The 16,185-nt window shown below is 46.8% G+C and overlaps 1 protein-coding gene across 2 annotated transcripts in view; it reads left to right on the plus strand.

Moving 5' to 3' along the window:
* The window catches only part of ETS1 (ETS proto-oncogene 1, transcription factor), a 66,183-nt gene that overhangs the window by 23,980 nt on the left and 26,018 nt on the right, over nt 1-16,185 (plus strand). For both annotated transcript variants that reach the window (XM_032638907.1, XM_032638906.1), the window contains exons 2-5: nt 9,143-9,262; nt 11,066-11,266; nt 14,231-14,308; nt 15,231-15,479. In XM_032638907.1, coding sequence (XP_032494798.1) covers nt 9,143-9,262; nt 11,066-11,266; nt 14,231-14,308; nt 15,231-15,479 — 648 coding nt within the window. The remainder of the gene's footprint in view (nt 1-9,142; nt 9,263-11,065; nt 11,267-14,230; nt 14,309-15,230; nt 15,480-16,185) is intronic.

Here is a 16,185-nt window from a genome sequence, read left to right on the forward strand (position 1 = left end):
AGGGGATGTCAATTTCCATTTATATCTCAGAATCTGATTTTTACATTCATTTTCTCAGTTGCTTGGTCCCTGGGGAAATCGCCAGGTTCCTTCCCCTTGCTGTCTCTCTAAGCTTTGGGAAATAAAATCGTATATATTTTTTTAGTCTTTCTATTTTACAAGACACTTTTCAGTTCAGTTCAAGTCACCAATACTTTATTGAACACCTACTAGGCTTTGGTATTTTCACACATATTTAATTGAATCCTCACTGCCGGGTAGGTAGAGAATCCTAGCGAGTGAAGGATGCCCCTGAGCTCTCAGTGGTCCCCGAGGACTCTCCCACACACCCTCACTTGCCAGAGCTGCTGGAGAAAACACAGAATTAGGAGCCATTCCAGCAGGGCCCATTCATTCAGATATTTCCTCTTTCAGGCCATGTGCCCAGTGTTTGGGGTGGGAGATCTGAACTGTTCTAAGTAAGGAAAAGAGCAAGAAAACCAAGCTGCAGGACCCGGGGGTAGTTCTGCTTTCTGGCGCAGCTCCTGGAACGGAAGAGCCTCTCTGGGTTTCCCTGAACACCTGGGATTGATTTGGGTTTTGCTCTGACTTGGAAACATTTGCTGAGGTGGAGGTTGGAGGAGGGCTTGGGGAGGAAAGAAATAAATCCAGTGATTAAAAATAGCTTGTGCATGTCAGGTGCCTGAACGAATTGGGGAACACGCCCACAGTCCCTTTTGTCTGGCAGGTCTAAGCTCCTGGCTGCCGAATTACAACCGCTTTCATTTGTTTTTCCTGCTCCCCTACCATGTAATGGTCAAGGGCTCATTGGAACCATGTGTGAGCCTGGTGAGTCACCAGATCCTCAGGACTTCAGTGGTAATAATGTGTTAAAACTCCTTTTGGGGGATGGGACGGGGGTGGGTGAGGGGAGAAGGGAGAGGACTGAAGTCACTTCCTACAGATGTTCAGGGTCCTCGGCTGTCTCTGCTGCCTTGGTTCCCAGGCCCAGCTGCTGGGCCCGAGGCAGGCTTCCCTGGGCAGTCTGCAGCCTGCTTTGCCTCTCAGAGGACCATCTCTCTTGTCCTGCGACAAGTTCCCTCTGAGAAGAGGCATCTACCTTTGAGGTGGTACGCTGTACTCCAGCAGCGTGCTTCATTTCCCCGAGGCAGTAATCGGAGACTGGCTCGAATTTTTGGTCAGATCATTGGAGGGTGAATTGGGGATTTTCTGTGCAGTTTCTTTCTCCATCCCTCAGAGTTTTGTTTTTTTTTAATTCGCTGGTGACTTCAAGGGCATTGGTATCAAGAGAAGGACCAAAGCCCAGTTGTGTCTCCCTGACTGATAAGAAAACTCTGTTTTGGGGTCAGGGTGTCCCATCATTTGGGGCAGCGATGGACTGCTTGGTTGGGTTGGGTGGTCCAACCACGGCGCTGAGCTGTTCTTGCTGAGCTCTTGCTGGAGCCAAGGGTCCTGCTTGTCTCTCATCACTTTGTCACTTCATTAGGTTTGCGAAAACGGGGTCGAGGGGCCGAGGAGGGACACATTTCCCTTCTTTGCATTAGCCTCAGCCAGAAGCTTTGTGGATTATACTGACTTCCTCAACAGGAAGCCCTGCCTTGCCAAGTTTCTAGCGCCTGTGACGGGATTTGGAGTCAGGAGTGTAGGACAAAGAGGACCCTTCCTTCCTAGTTCCAATGCATCCTTGCATGAATGAGAGAAAGGTTGAATGAGATTCCTTTTCACAGCCTTCTGAGATACTAGTGTCTTCACTGGGTAAATTCTCTTAGGGACCAGTAACAACTTTCTAAGGACAATGTTGATTGTTCAGAATCAGTCACTGACCACAGCCATTTTGCCATTTCTGTTGATTGAAGGGGTAAAGGTGCCTCCTCTCTTACTCTAGGCAGTTTGACATCTGCCCTTTGGGTGCTGGCCAAAATCCTCAGCTCTTTCTGCCCACTCGTAGTTACAGTTGTAAGTTCCTGAGGACCTTAGCAGTCAGGAGGAATTACCTCTGCAGTCTTTTGCTTGTAGGACGTGGTGGTCAAAGGAATGGCTGGCTGCCCTGATTTGAAATCATCCCTCTCTGATCCAGCTTCATCACTCTCCAGATCATGATAATGTTGCTTTAAAAGAAGTTCTGTGGCTCGAGTGGACCAATGAATGAAATGTAGACCTAGATTTAAGCACCGTGGAAAGTAATCTGAAGCCCTTATTTTCTTTTTCCATGAGCTTATCTGTTTCTTGTAAGCTTTCATGGTATGATCCTCCTTTATCTCAAGAATATCCTCGTGACAATAAAATATTTGTGGGCGAAATGGCATGTTGCCTGGGATTAGCCCCACAGTTCCTCTGTGTTGGTGGGGAGGAGACGAAATCAAAACTGGTAGTGTTGATGGATTTTGAATAGGGATTTATTATACTAGTCTCTCTACCTTGGTGTGTGTTTAAAAATTGGCGTAATGAAAAATTTTAAACCCTATGAGGGATATAGACACTACCTATCAACAGACCTCTTTTTAACAATGCACTGATGGAGTGGCTTACCCAGCGTGATTACATAAGTGGCAAAACTGAGAACCCGTGGGTTTTGACCAAAAAGCTAAGGCAGCAAGCCCAGTGCGTTGTCCCGCTGTGTCTTTTCCCCCTGTCTTCAGAATCTTCTCTTTCCATTTGGGACAAGTGTCCTTTTTTTTCTTCTCTGTATGAATGAGAAGGTTTCTCCTTGGTCCTTTCACTTTAAGAAACCTATTTCAGCCAGACTTTATGTAACTAATTAACCTTATATTATGTGCACAATTGCGCATCAGGGTGACTCAGGGGTGAACGCAGACAGGGAAGGAGGCCAGGTTGTCATTTACCGTGTGTTACTTCGTATGGAAGGAAGGAAGCCTCAAGACCCTTGGTTCCAAGAAAGGAAAAGATTACAGCCGGTTCTGTCAATGGCTTTTAATTATGTCTTTATGGGGCGAGCTATATGAAATCCTGGATTTCTTCGATCCAGAAATGGTCTTGTTTAAGTTTTTAATTTACTGACTCAAGTGTATCTCATTTTCAAACTGAGAAATAAAAGTCCCGTTTTCTGTGTCTCAGCTGTAGAAATGTTAGTGTTCTTGGATTTCTGATCCATTCCTGTTTGCAGCAGCAGTGGCATTGAATGGAAAGACCTTGGACGTGTGAGAGTTGAAAGATGGAGTTTAAGGCAGGCTCTTGATCTCTTGCAGTCTTGGTTTTCTGATCTGTGAAGTGGGGGTCCTGTAATACTTTCCCAGGCCCCCCGGAAGCTTTATGTTGTGAGCATCTTGGGGAACAGTATATGGGAGGGGTCTCGGTGGACCGTAGCGGTTTTCAGATGTAAGGCGTATCATTCATTCCTGGTGTTTCTTTCCTGCTGCTATCGATTGGGGCAATACCCACCACCCGTGGCCGGTGTCGTCATGGTAACCCACCAGGCTTTGGCCAATCCAATGGCTGCACAAGACTGGAATGTGCACCTTGGATCTCTAGTCCATCGCCTAACCCTCGGGTCCCAGATGCTCCAGTCTTCCTGCCATTTATTTGAGGATGGTGAGAGGAGGAACATCTCAGTTCAGCAAGGCCATAGGTCTTGAACTTCTCCTGGAACCAGCGCTACTTCAGGCTTAGACTCCAGGTAACATTGCTGATACGAGCCGTTCGGTTTCAAACGACTTAGTAGAATGGTATGAAAAGTCACGTGACATGTCGTTGATGGGTTCTTGGGCGCTGGGCAGTCCTTAACTTTGAGTTCCATTATGAGTGAATTGAAACCCTTGTTCCACATTTGACTTAAAACATCCTTGGGCTGTATAAGCTTTTGTTCAGGATTAGGTCACAGTGAAAAAGAAGCAGATGTTTCCCTGCATTGAAAAGGCCACAATTCATTGTCTTCCTACTGAGTCAAGAAAAACTATCTGCTAATTTCTACTCTGATACTGTGCAGTCTTGACTGGACAGAGTTTGGGACCGTTATTTGCTCACTAGCTTCTGTACAACTCTCCTCTCAGAAATCTGGGTGATTCCTGTAAATATTAACTCAGATTTAGGGTCCTGAGGAATAACCCCTGGGTCAGAAACCGAATATACTTGTAATATGTTTATGTTTCATAAATACACTTAGAGCCTCCACCGTATCAGCCTAGTATATTTCCAGGTCAGGCGCTCAGCATTTTGAAACAAATGTGTTATTGCAATTCAAGATATTGCAAGTACAGTTATTAGCACAAAGGCAATTTTAGTTCTTGTCCGTAAAATACAATTAGTTAACTTCTGTGGAGCATTGATTAATTTATAGATGCTGTTGCCAAAATTAGAAATATTTTTGGCACCTAATAGAAAAGTATTTTAATAGGTAATGAGATAAGGTGTGGTCGGAATAACAGAGATGCCTGCCTGGGCCAAACCATGTCAGCTTCTCCACCTGTGTACGATTTCATTATTTTTATTGGTCAGTGTAATTGACAGAACCGCCACAACCATGAATGAGGGCATTTTTGCATCGTATTCTTCATGATGAGAGTTTAATGTTTATGTTAAATACCACTTTTGAAAGTGGTTGTTCATCATCATTTACATGCAGTGCCTGTGCTACTAAAAAAGACGATCCTGACTGATGGTTCATGCACTTATAGAAGAGGTTTTGATTTTTTTTTTAAAACCTTCCATTCCACACTTCATGAAAATAGATGAAACTCTGACTTTCCTGTCTGAATCCTTTGGGTCCAAAGGCACTGACACGCCTTCTCCTGAGCTCATCAAGTCCAGGTGTCCCAAGTGTGTGGCGCTGGCTTTCCCCAGCGGGCCTGGAGCACCTCTTCCAGAGACCCAGCGCTCTGAGTCCCAGTCAGGGGCACAGCCTTTGGGTGCCGTGCAGCACCATGTGGACCAGGCTTTTGAGAATGGCACTGAGGTGGACAAGTACAAGTTAATTCCAGCTGCTTCCCTTGGAGAGAACAAGCCAGAACCTGGAAGTGCCGGCTCCCTGACAGGACGTGAAACCTGCATGGGGAGTTGTCAGCCCAGAGGCCCTGTCCTGGCCGGACTGCTGGGGCACGGCTGTGATAGGAAGCAGACTCCGGGCTCTCTGCTGTCATCCTCAGCCTTCACATCACCCCAGCATCCAACTGCCCAGGCTTTCCTGTTCAGAAGATGTCTGGGGCCTCCTAGCCTCATCCTTCAGTTCCAGTTTGCAGCAGAAACCACTGCTGGTCCATTTGGCCTGGCTCACATTTTCCACATGCATTTTCCTGGCCCACTTCTGCCATCAGTAGAGTCCTTTTCATCGAGTCATAAATCCAGTGGAGGGAACAAACAACACACAACAAAACCCACACAGTTTCAAGTTCATGAATTGGTGTCGGATGGGAGCGAAGGGAAGGAAAGTTGATTCAGATTTGAAGACCTTTGAATTCATCCAGCGTTTGTTGATTGACTCCTGTGCTGGGAGCTGGGTTGCTGCATTTGTTCCTTCTTTCAGAAGCGATACTCTTGGTTAAATAGAGAGCCCTTTTCTCTAAAGTCAAACTGACTTCCACTCTAAGGGAAGATCTCCTGGACCTGTCCCTTAGCTGTTCTTGGCGAGGAGAGTGGGGACGAAGGGGGAGCACTGATGTCTTTCTTAGTGACTCATGTGATGATTATTCCATTGTTCAAAGGGCTGGATGTTATGTAATCAACATTTTATCCCATCCCCCTACTTTTCCCCCCTAACATCTGGGATTTTCCAGCATTTTGTCAACCTTCCTGGAAGTGTGTTGATTTTTCCACTAGGCTTTTTTTGGGCATGTCCCAGGGCAAACCCAAACTCTCCACTCCCTATAACTTCAGATCCCCCTCAGTGCAGGGCCTGGGAGAGCCACAGCAGTGAACCCTTCTGTTCTTCTAGGGCACAGGGCAGACTCTGGGTAGTTTCCTGATAGCACCGCTCAAAGCAAACTGAGGGAAAGAGCTGCCTGCCCTTCTTTCTTGCCACATAATTTCCATTCATTTTGATATTCAGAGGCAATATATTTGTTTCTTTTTCAGAGGTCACCAATTATCATTTTTTTCCCCTCCTATGTTTCCATTTTATCCAGCCAATAACACATTACTTACATCCAGGGAACTTTTTAACTAGCCAGGGTTTAGAGATGGCTGGTGGAGGAACTTCTCTAGCGGCCCCGCCATTTTCTGTCAGTTTCATATGAGACACTGAAGATTCAGGGTGAGCAAGCGGGCTTCTGGAAATTACTGCAGTAAAGGGCATTGCTGTCTAAAGGTCACAGGACAGCTAGTAGGAATTCTCAAGTCATTTCTTTGCTTGTTTGCTTTTTGTTGGAAATTGTGCCTGAGGTGAATTTGGAGGCTTTTTAGCTTGAACCATATCTATGTATCTTGGCTTTGAACATGGTCTGCGAGTACAAGAGGGACACAGCAGAGATAAGATGCATGTGGCAATAGCAGAGGAGGACGCATTTGTGGACCCGCAGGTGTCGATTCCTCATTCTCCTTCACCACCTACATAAATCGAGTTTTATAGGTGTTACCTCCTATATGCATGTCACATCTGACCACTTACATTTCCTGCAGAGCCATCTTCCTAGCTAAAGCCACCATCATCCCTCACCACAACTGATACAAGAGCTTTTAACAAGTCATCCATTTGGAGTTAACCTCCTAAACCATTCTTTACCGGCAGCTAAGGCGATCTTTTTTTTTTTTTTTTAACCCATTTTTTAAAATTGTGGTAAAGTGAACATAACCTAAAATTTACCAACCTAACTATTTTTAAGTTACAGTTCAGTGGGATTAAATACACCCATAATGTTGCACAACCTTTGCCACCATCCACCTCCAGAACTCTTTTCATCCTGTAAAACTGAAACTCTGTCCCCAGGACACAACCCCCATTCCTTCCTCCCTCCAGGCCCTGGAAGCTACCATTCTACTTGCTGTCTCTACGAATTTGACAATTCTAAGTCCCTTGTATAGTTTGTCTTTTCAAGACTGGCTCATTTCATTTACCCTAATGGGAAGGCTCATCCATGTTGCAGTATATGTCAGAATTCCCTTCCTTTGTAAGGCTGAATGATATTGTGCTGTGTGTGTTTATACTACCTTTTCCTTATCCGACTCATCTGTCGATGGACGCTTGGTTGCCTCCGCACTTTAGCTACTGTGAAGAACGCTGCTATTAACACGAGTGTACAAATATCTCTTCAAGACCCTGCTATCAGCTCTTCTGGGTATATAGAGAACTCCTAAAACTCAACACAAAAAGACAAATCACTGTATTAGAAGTGATCAAAATGCTTGAGTAGACATTTCTCCGAAGAAGATACACAAATGACCAATAAGCCACGGAAAGATGCTCAACATCACTAATAATTAGGGAAATGCAGATCAAAACTATAATGTGATACCACTTCACATCTATTAGCATGGCGAATACATGTGATAAAAGATAAGTGTTGGCAAGGAGGTGGAGCCCTCGTGCACTGTGCTGGGGCTGTAAAATCATGCAGCCACTGTGAGAGACAGGATGGCAGTTCCTTGAAAATTTAAAAAATAGAATTCCCTGGGGGCTTCCCAGGTGGCGCAGTGGTTAAGAATCCGCCTGCCAGTGCACGGGACGTGGGTTCAATCCCTGGTCCGGGAAGATCCCACGTGCCGTGGAGCAACTAAGCCCGTGCGCCACAACTACTGAGCCTGCGCTCTGGAGCCCACGAGCCACAACTAAGCCCGCGCGCCTAGAGCCCGTGCTCCGCAACGAGAGAAGCCACCGCAGCGAGAAGCCCGTGCACCGCAACCAAGAGTAGCCCCCGCTCGCCACAACTAGAGAAAGCCCGCGCACAGCAACGAAGACCCAACGCAGCCAAAAATAAATAAATGAATAAAATAAAAATAGACTTACCGTAAGATGATATTCTTCAAACAAAATGTCGTCATGTCATTCCTCTGCATAGAACTCTCCGTGCCTGTTTTGCCCAGGATACAATTATAAATTCTTTAACACACACCTTACTTACGTTTTCAGCCTCCTGTAAAGCTGCTGTCCCCTTGATCACTCCGCTCCGGTTGCATTGATCTTTCTGCTACTAAAACAGGCCAAGGTTCCCCTCTTCCCCCATCTCAGGACCTCCATCTGTGCTATTCTCTTATCTCGGATCGCAGCCCTCTAATTTTAGTGCTCATCAGGATTACCTGGATTCTGTGTTACAAACGGATTTCCGGGCTCCGCCCGCTCAGAGGTTCTGATTCAGGAGGCCTGGGTGGGGCTGAGTTCTCCCAGGTGATGCTGATATGGCTGGTCTGGGGACCACACTTTGAGAACCACTGGTCTGGAGTAGTTTTTAAAAAACTCCTGTGTATCCTTCAGGTCTCAGGTCAAACATCTCACTTCTAAAGGAGGCCTTCTCTGATTCCTCCAGACCTGCAGGACTCCCTGTTATGTGTTAACACTGCATCTTCTACTCCTCCTGTGAAGCCCTTACTGACATTGTATTTGAACGTTTAACTGTGTAAATAGTTTTTTTAATGCCTGATTTCCCTGCCAGAATCTGATATCCAGCTCCATCAGGGTAGGGATCATTACTGTCTTGTTCACTGTTCTTTCACTAATCCCTTGCGTGTAACAAATGCTAAATAATTATTTACTGAACGAATGTTGTTACTTCCTTTTCATAGGTAACAGCAAGTGTGTAGAAACATTAATATTCTCAGTGAGTGTGAAGGATGGGTAGGGGCTATGGGGGAATTAGTAGAGCTATACAGAAAGAATAAATGTATTTTGTCAGAGAGGCAGGGCGTATGAGGCAAGAGTCAGGTTTTTCGTTTTTTTGGGTTTTTTTTTATGGGCCCTACCACATTGTGGAAAGCCCCCCAAATTTTACCTGCCCTGGTGAGGATGCTACTACAGTTATTTCTCAGCTTGTCTTCTTCAGACCATTCATGCTCCCTTATGTTTTATGGGTGGTTAATTACCTAGTTAGTTTTATCTTTAAAATCGAGGTCTAACTGACATGTAACCCTATGTTAGTTTCAGGCGTACAACATAATGATTTGATATTGGTGTCTCCTGCACAGCGATCACCACCACCCATCTAGCTAACGTCCATCACCTACTTCGTTTTTGCTAGTACTCATGTGCTATTTTTCCTTACAGATATGGAATGTGCAGATGTTCCACTCCTAACTCCAAGCAGCAAAGAAATGATGTCTCAAGCCTTGAAAGCTACTTTCAGTGGTTTCTCTAAGGAGCAGCAACGGCTGGGAATTCCAAAAGGTAGGCTTGGTAGTTGGAAGGAGAGAGGATGGGATCAGACTTCGAGGTATGGTTAGTTTTCTTACCTGTTGAGTGAGATAGACATTATTACTCACCGTGCTTCAGTCAGCAGCCACAGATCGTTGCAGACCTCTGTTGGAACAAGCATAGACGCATACTGATGCTTCTTCATCTCCCAGGCTTGCCCCTGCCATCTTGGTTTTAGGGCAGTGGTGCCCAAACTTGTTTGCACATTAGACGGGGGATCGTCAAAAATTCCACAGTCCAGGTCGGATCCCAGACCAATTAAGTCACAATTGCTGGTCGCATCAGTAATTCTGAAGCTTCTCAAGTGCCTCCATAGTACAGACAAGTTTGGAAGGCATGGTCTTGGAGTCGTTCTGGGCCACCATTGGATGAACTCGATGAGCTGCATTTCTGGGAATTTACTCTTTTCTTTTCCGTGTCCTTTGGTGAAGTGTGTTTACCTTTGGGTGCTCTCATCCAAAAGGGTTTATTCAGGAATATAAGGGGAAGTGACCTGCGTTGTCAGAAAGGAAAAATGATGCGGGAAGACTTAAGCCTTGACCAAGCAGCATTTCCTGAACAGTTGAGAGCAGAAAGAACACTCTTCTACTGAGTCAGAGAAACAAAAGCTGTCTTTAGACTAGGCCAGCGCTAACTGCTGCACGAGAGGCTTCCACCCTGCCAGACGAAAGCCTTTGGTAGATGCTATGAGTGTATCTGTCTACCTTTCCACGTATTCTACTTTCCCACAAACCTCAGCTGGCAGCGATGCCCAATCACAAGGCAGAATACAGCGAATTCTGATCACTGGGTTTTCCAACATCTCATAAAGTCATCGTCTAGATTGAAGGGGGTAACCTTGAGAGCAGGCATGCTGTAGGCATCACAGCCTGGCATCATCTGAGCTCTTTAAGTGTCACTAGCTGGTGTAGTCATGTTGAAACAGGGGTCATGCGTGAAGATTATATGTCGTCTGTCCTACACTTCTACTCAACGCAGGGTCTGTGATGTGTATATATTTTGAAGGGTATCTGGTATAATACAGGGTACCTAATAATGTCGTTATTGTAAGTATCCTTCGAATGGCTTACTGTTAGTAATTGCTGTGATTACAGTCAGCCCTCCGAGGGTTTCTCATTGGCAGATTCAACCAACCACAGGTCGGATTCGGTTGGTTGAATCTGCGGATGCAGCAATCCACGGATACAGAGGGCTGACTGTTCCCCGCCCTTTTATATAAGGGAGATGAGCACCCACAGATTTTGGTACCCGAGGGCGTTCTGAAACCAATCCTCCTTGGACACCCAGGGACAACTGGGCTAACCATGATTAACTAAGATAAGAATAATTAAGCATAATGGTCTCAAGTAAATTATAAGAGTTAAGAGCAGGGAGAGGTCAGTGCCACGTCCAGAGCACACTTGACTTTGTTATTATTGCTGTTAAAGAAGTCATTTGTTCCCTTGTCCCAGGCTTTAAAAGAGTCTGATGGAAATAAGGCAGTGAAAGAGGAGATTCCTGGAATCTCGGTCTGAAGATTCTAAGGGTTGAGAATTCTCTGCTCCTTTCTAGCTGATGACAGTGATCTTCTAGCTGGCAGGATAGAGAAGATGGGGCTGTTGGATGCGGGGCTGGGGGTGGGGGGGAGGGTTATGGAAGATGCCCCATCAGGCATTCCTAATTCTATGAATCCGAGAACATCCTCAGTGAAGGTCAGATGCTTCCGTGTTGTCTCTGAGGCTCGGGGAAGAGTTAAGAGCTCGATCTGCTGGAACGTCATTTGATCTCTCCCCGCAGACCCCCGGCAGTGGACAGAGACCCATGTTCGGGACTGGGTGATGTGGGCCGTCAATGAGTTCAGCCTAAAGGGTGTGGACTTCCAGAAGTTCTGTATGAACGGGGCAGCCCTCTGTGCACTGGGGAAAGACTGCTTTCTCGAGCTGGCTCCAGACTTCGTTGGGGACATCTTGTGGGAGCATCTGGAGATCCTGCAGAAAGGTAAATGCATGGGGGCAGGGTGAGGTGGGAGCCGGGGGGGCGTGGCTTCGAGAGTAGGTCCGGGAGCGTGCCCAGTGGTGCAACGTCGATGCCATCACCTGGGCATCCAATCACAGCGTGGCGTAGACAGTGCCTGGTAAATAGCAAGTGTTCCATAAATGTTAGTTTCTTTTTCTTCTGTGTACTGGAGGTTCCAATTTTAATCTTTAGCTAGACTGTACTCCTGAAGCTTATTGGTATGCAAAGTTCTGATCCCAGACTTTATCTTAGACTCATGTACTGTTTGAACGAGCAGTGCCCACAGCCAGCAACAAGAGAGTTTTTCTTTCTTTCTTTCTCTCTCTCTCTCTCTCTCTTTTTTTTTTTTTTGATAATCTTAAGACACACTGTCTTGATCCTTGGCCACATCCAAGCTTCTTCGTTTCTCAGAGCTTCTTCATAAGCAGGCTTCTCTGCCCACTAACTAGATTGGAATTGCAGTCGCGAGGTACACCTTTTCCATCTGGAGCAGAAACCGGGGTTATGTCAGGACACCGTGTTGCAACCTTGTAATGACATGGCCTCCCCTACCAGCCTCTTCCAACCTTTCTGGACCAAGTGACTCATGTACCACAGTCCTGGCTGAGTATAGAAACAGAAGCAGGCGGCAAACTTGGGTGTTTTTGCGCTTATTTTTCTGAATTTCTTCTTAAAATAAATTGCAGTTACCAGCAGTCAGCAGTGCCCTCCAGCTGACTGTAAGCCTAGAAGCCTGTTGCCCTCTCTGACCCAGGCCCACCCTTTCCCTGTGGTCACCAGCTCCAAGCCCTGGCACAGACGCGGTGACGGGGGGAGGGGGGGGCAGGGAGCAGAACTCGGGCTTAGCACTTTTATTCCATATAATACCTTCCTTTGTTTAAGGATATTTTCCACTCTGCAATGCCCAGGAGAGACCCAAATTAGACTCCTCTGGGCACAGAAGTGTTATCTTTTTCTTTTTTCCCCTTCCCTTCAGCTTCTGCTGAAAAAGAAATGTAAGCAGAGTCGAGAACTAGGTGACTCTAGCCTTCCCCGAAGCCACGCCGTGATCTCGGTGTAACTGCACACAAACCACTCACACGTGTTGACGTGAGCACCTGTGTGTAGAGGGAAAAGATCCAGCAGGCTCAGAACAGATCTGATGCAAGCACTGGCTTATAAACACAGCAGTGGGGGGCGGGGTACACCAGACCGCGTCGCCCCAATATATGCTGCTAATTCACCGTTTCCCTCCAGTCTTCACCCTGGGGCAGCCAGCTGTCCTGGAGTGTCTAAACCTGCCTCTGATCCGTTATAACTCATCTGTACAGCACCTCCTTGTTTCCAAAGTGCTTGAAACTACGTTTTTCTCATAGGACTCTCAGAACAACCCTGGGACATGGGAAGGGCATGTTCTCTCGGTGTCCTTGTCTGTGAAATGAGGACGGGTTAGGTGGTTTCCTCAACATCACTTGTCTCCTTAAACCTAGGTCTTTTCAGTCGAACTTCCTGTCCTGTGTTCTTTGTGTAATGATGCGAACTCGTGGGGTAGCTTCTGGCCTACCTTCCTGCGGAGGAATAGTACGAGCAAATTTAGGAGAATTGGGAAATAATGGGGTGGGTTTGAGAACATCTCACAGCATTTTCAAGGGAGAGGGGCAGGAGGATCGTCCTTCTTCAGGTCTTTGAACAACTGAACGTGATGTTTGTATTGAGGCTACAGCTTTTGTTCTGTGATTAAACTAAGGCAACCCAGCGCCGAGAAAACATAGCTTTGCTGGGTGGGGTGGCAGGCCAAAGGTACAGGGGATGTTTCAATCTGCTAAGCTGCTAAAGCCGAGTTTAATCATTTTATCTCAGCTGGGAACTGTTTTTCTGTGCAGGCATAAACTTGTTTTCCCAGCAGTCTCTGCTCCCAACAAGCTATCAAATACCTGAGGAGAAACCCAAACCAACCCTCTGTCTTTATGTCTGATCCTTACAGTGAAACGTAATCATACTGTACCATACAACGGTCAGGGCCCACCGCCAGATTCCAGGGTCATTAGATGATCCACAAGCTCACCTTGGTTCCATGGAGAGAGCCTTCCTCTGCTTGGATACCTTCATCTGTGTTCCATTCTCATTCCTAGGGAGGTTGGCACCTGGACAGGAGTTTGGTTATGTGGCTCTTCTCTGTCTTTGTATGAGCCCTGTCATACTTCACTAAGTAGAGTCACCTTACTAGCATCTTAATCTGGGCCTGAACTTGACATTTGAGGACAACAGAAAAAACACAAAACAAAAACCAGACATCTGGGGCTTCCCTGGTGACACAGTGGTTGAGAGTCCGCCTGCCGATGCAGGGGACACGGGTTCATGCCCCGGTCCGGGAAGATCCCACATGCCGCGGAGCGGCTGGGCCCGTGAGCCATGGCCGCTGAGCCTGCGCGTCCGGAGCCTGTGCTCCGCAATGGGAGAGGCCACGACAGTGAGAGGCCCGCGTACCGCAAAAAAAAAAAAAAACAACAGAAAACCAGACATCTATCTGTTGGAAGGAATGGAGGCTCCAAAATCTACCTGTCTAGAGATTGTCCTGTATTTCTGAAAAGCTTTGGACCTGATCAGTTTGAGTATTGGCGACTGATTTTGGTAACCTCCCAAGATGCCTTCAAGCCTCGGCTGCTGGCGGCACACGCACGCATCAGAAAGGGGGTGAATGCCTTCCCACCCCTTAGAATGCGCTTTCCAAGATATTAAATCCCATTCTGCAGCTACTGGAATCATAAACTTAGCCATACTTTAGTGAGCTCGTCTCTAGACAAGGCCCCAGTCAGGGGAGACTCCGACACCAGCTCAGTCAGTGGACATGCAGATTTCTGCGAAGAGGGGCTGAGGTCACTGTGGTCCTTTTGCCCAGGGTCCTCTTCGGCTGAGCGTTGCTTGCACGCTGACCTCTTTGTTTCATCCCTCCCCTGTCTGTTGCAGAGGATGTGAAACCGTACCAAGTTAATGGAGTCAACGCTCCCTACCCAGAGTCGCGCTATACCTCGGATTACTTCATTAGTAAGTTCACCCCCTGCCCTTCCCGCCTCTTCCTGTCATGGAACTTAGGAAAGGATCCCTGTCCCAGGCCATCTCAGGCCCCTGCCTGGTAATTCTACAGAAAATAATATTTCCTTAAATGTAGACTCTTGGTTGTTTGGCTCTTCCCACAAAGCACAAGGCTTCAACCTATCTGCACATTTTATTCACCTGCACGCACCTACGCTGGGGTCCTTCCCACGTCTTCAGCATGAAGGTCACACAGAGAGACAATGACTTGCCTCCAAACTCTTATGTGCCCCATGGTGGCCATCAGAGGTTCGGGTTAGGGATTTTGCCCTGGACCTTGTTCTTTCCTTTTTGCTGGTAGATGTGGCAGCACTTCCTCTGAAATCCTTCCTCCAGAGCATGCCCTGCAGCCTCAGGAACCTAAAGCCTTCTCCTTGTATGTAGTACCTTATCCCTCACCAGGCTGCCTGGGTGGCCGGAGGGAGAGAATTAGCCTAGGGCTGTGCTTATCTGATGGCTTTGCTTTCAAAGGGTGTCTTAAACAGGTTTATTTTCACTTTATCTTTTTACTATTATGATTTTTATCCTAACAACAACAACGAGCTTATTGTGTGCTAGAAATGTTGGTAGGCTTTTTCCATGTATGCTGTCATTGGATCTGCGCATCGCAACACCCCGAGGAAGGTTGCCACCGTTCCTATTTTCGAGATGAAAAAATCAAGTCAGAAAAGGGAAGTGTCTCGTCAAGGGCCACGGCTCTTGAGTAGTGGAGCAAGGTTGAAAACCCAGGCCCTTTTCACTTAAAATATTTTTCTTGCATTCCCAAAGGCAGTCAGCTTGTTTGACATTGCGGGGCCCCTGTAAATGGGGAGGAACGGCCTGTTTCCGGTACTCATCTCTCCTCTCTCCGATTGCACATGCTCTGTGTTTCCAGGCTACGGTATCGAGCATGCCCAGTGTGTCCCTCCATCGGAGTTCTCTGAGCCCAGCTTCATTACAGAGTCCTACCAGACCCTCCATCCCATCAGCTCGGAGGAGCTCCTCTCCCTCAAGTATGAGAACGACTACCCCTCGGTCATCCTCCGGGACCCTCTGCAGACGGACACCTTGCAGACTGACTACTTTGCCATCAAACAAGAAGTGGTGACCCCAGACAACATGTGCATGGGGAGGACCAGTCGTGGTAGGTCGGATTTCTGCTCTAGAAAATTCTAAGAATTACCTGAGTTTGTGAGCTCTCCAGGTCCCACTTTTACCCCCCTGCTCTTAGCCCCGGGCGTTCCTGAGTTTTAGCCTTTCCGTCTTAGAATGTCTAGATATTAAGAACTTTGTATCATGGAATTTTAGCCAAGTCCTTCATGATGACAAAGGCTCTGGGTCCATGGTGGAACTGAAATCTGGCAGGAAGAACAATCGCCTTTCTTATTTGGGTAAAACATTTCACCACGTGATAACTTCAGGTGCTTGTAGCTGCTTTTTAAGGTATGCGTTATTTTCTTGTAGAGGATTTTGCTTAAGGAGGACACAATCACATAAAAATGATTCAGAGACCCTCCTGGAGAGCCCTTATCTCTGCATCATCTGGTGTTCCAAATACTCCCAGTCAGACTGCACATCCTGGCTTGGTATCTGAATGACCTCTGCTTCTCAGCCTGGGCTTCCTAGCCTCCTGTGACTTCTTTGGTTTGGGAAGATAGAGGATGGTTAACCGACAGCTTATCTGGAACCAGTCTTCAGCAGTGTGGTGAAAGTGTGTATTTAGCTAGAGGACCAGGGAAAGAGGCGGCCAGAGGCTTCCAGAAGATGGTACTCTTGTTGCCATGACTGTTATGACAATGATAAAATACTCACTGACAGTGAAATAAGTGGTTCAAAATAGAGCTGGCTGA

This window comes from Phocoena sinus, chromosome 8, assembly GCF_008692025.1.
Source record: "Phocoena sinus isolate mPhoSin1 chromosome 8, mPhoSin1.pri, whole genome shotgun sequence".
Taxonomy (NCBI): Eukaryota; Metazoa; Chordata; class Mammalia; order Artiodactyla; family Phocoenidae; genus Phocoena; species Phocoena sinus.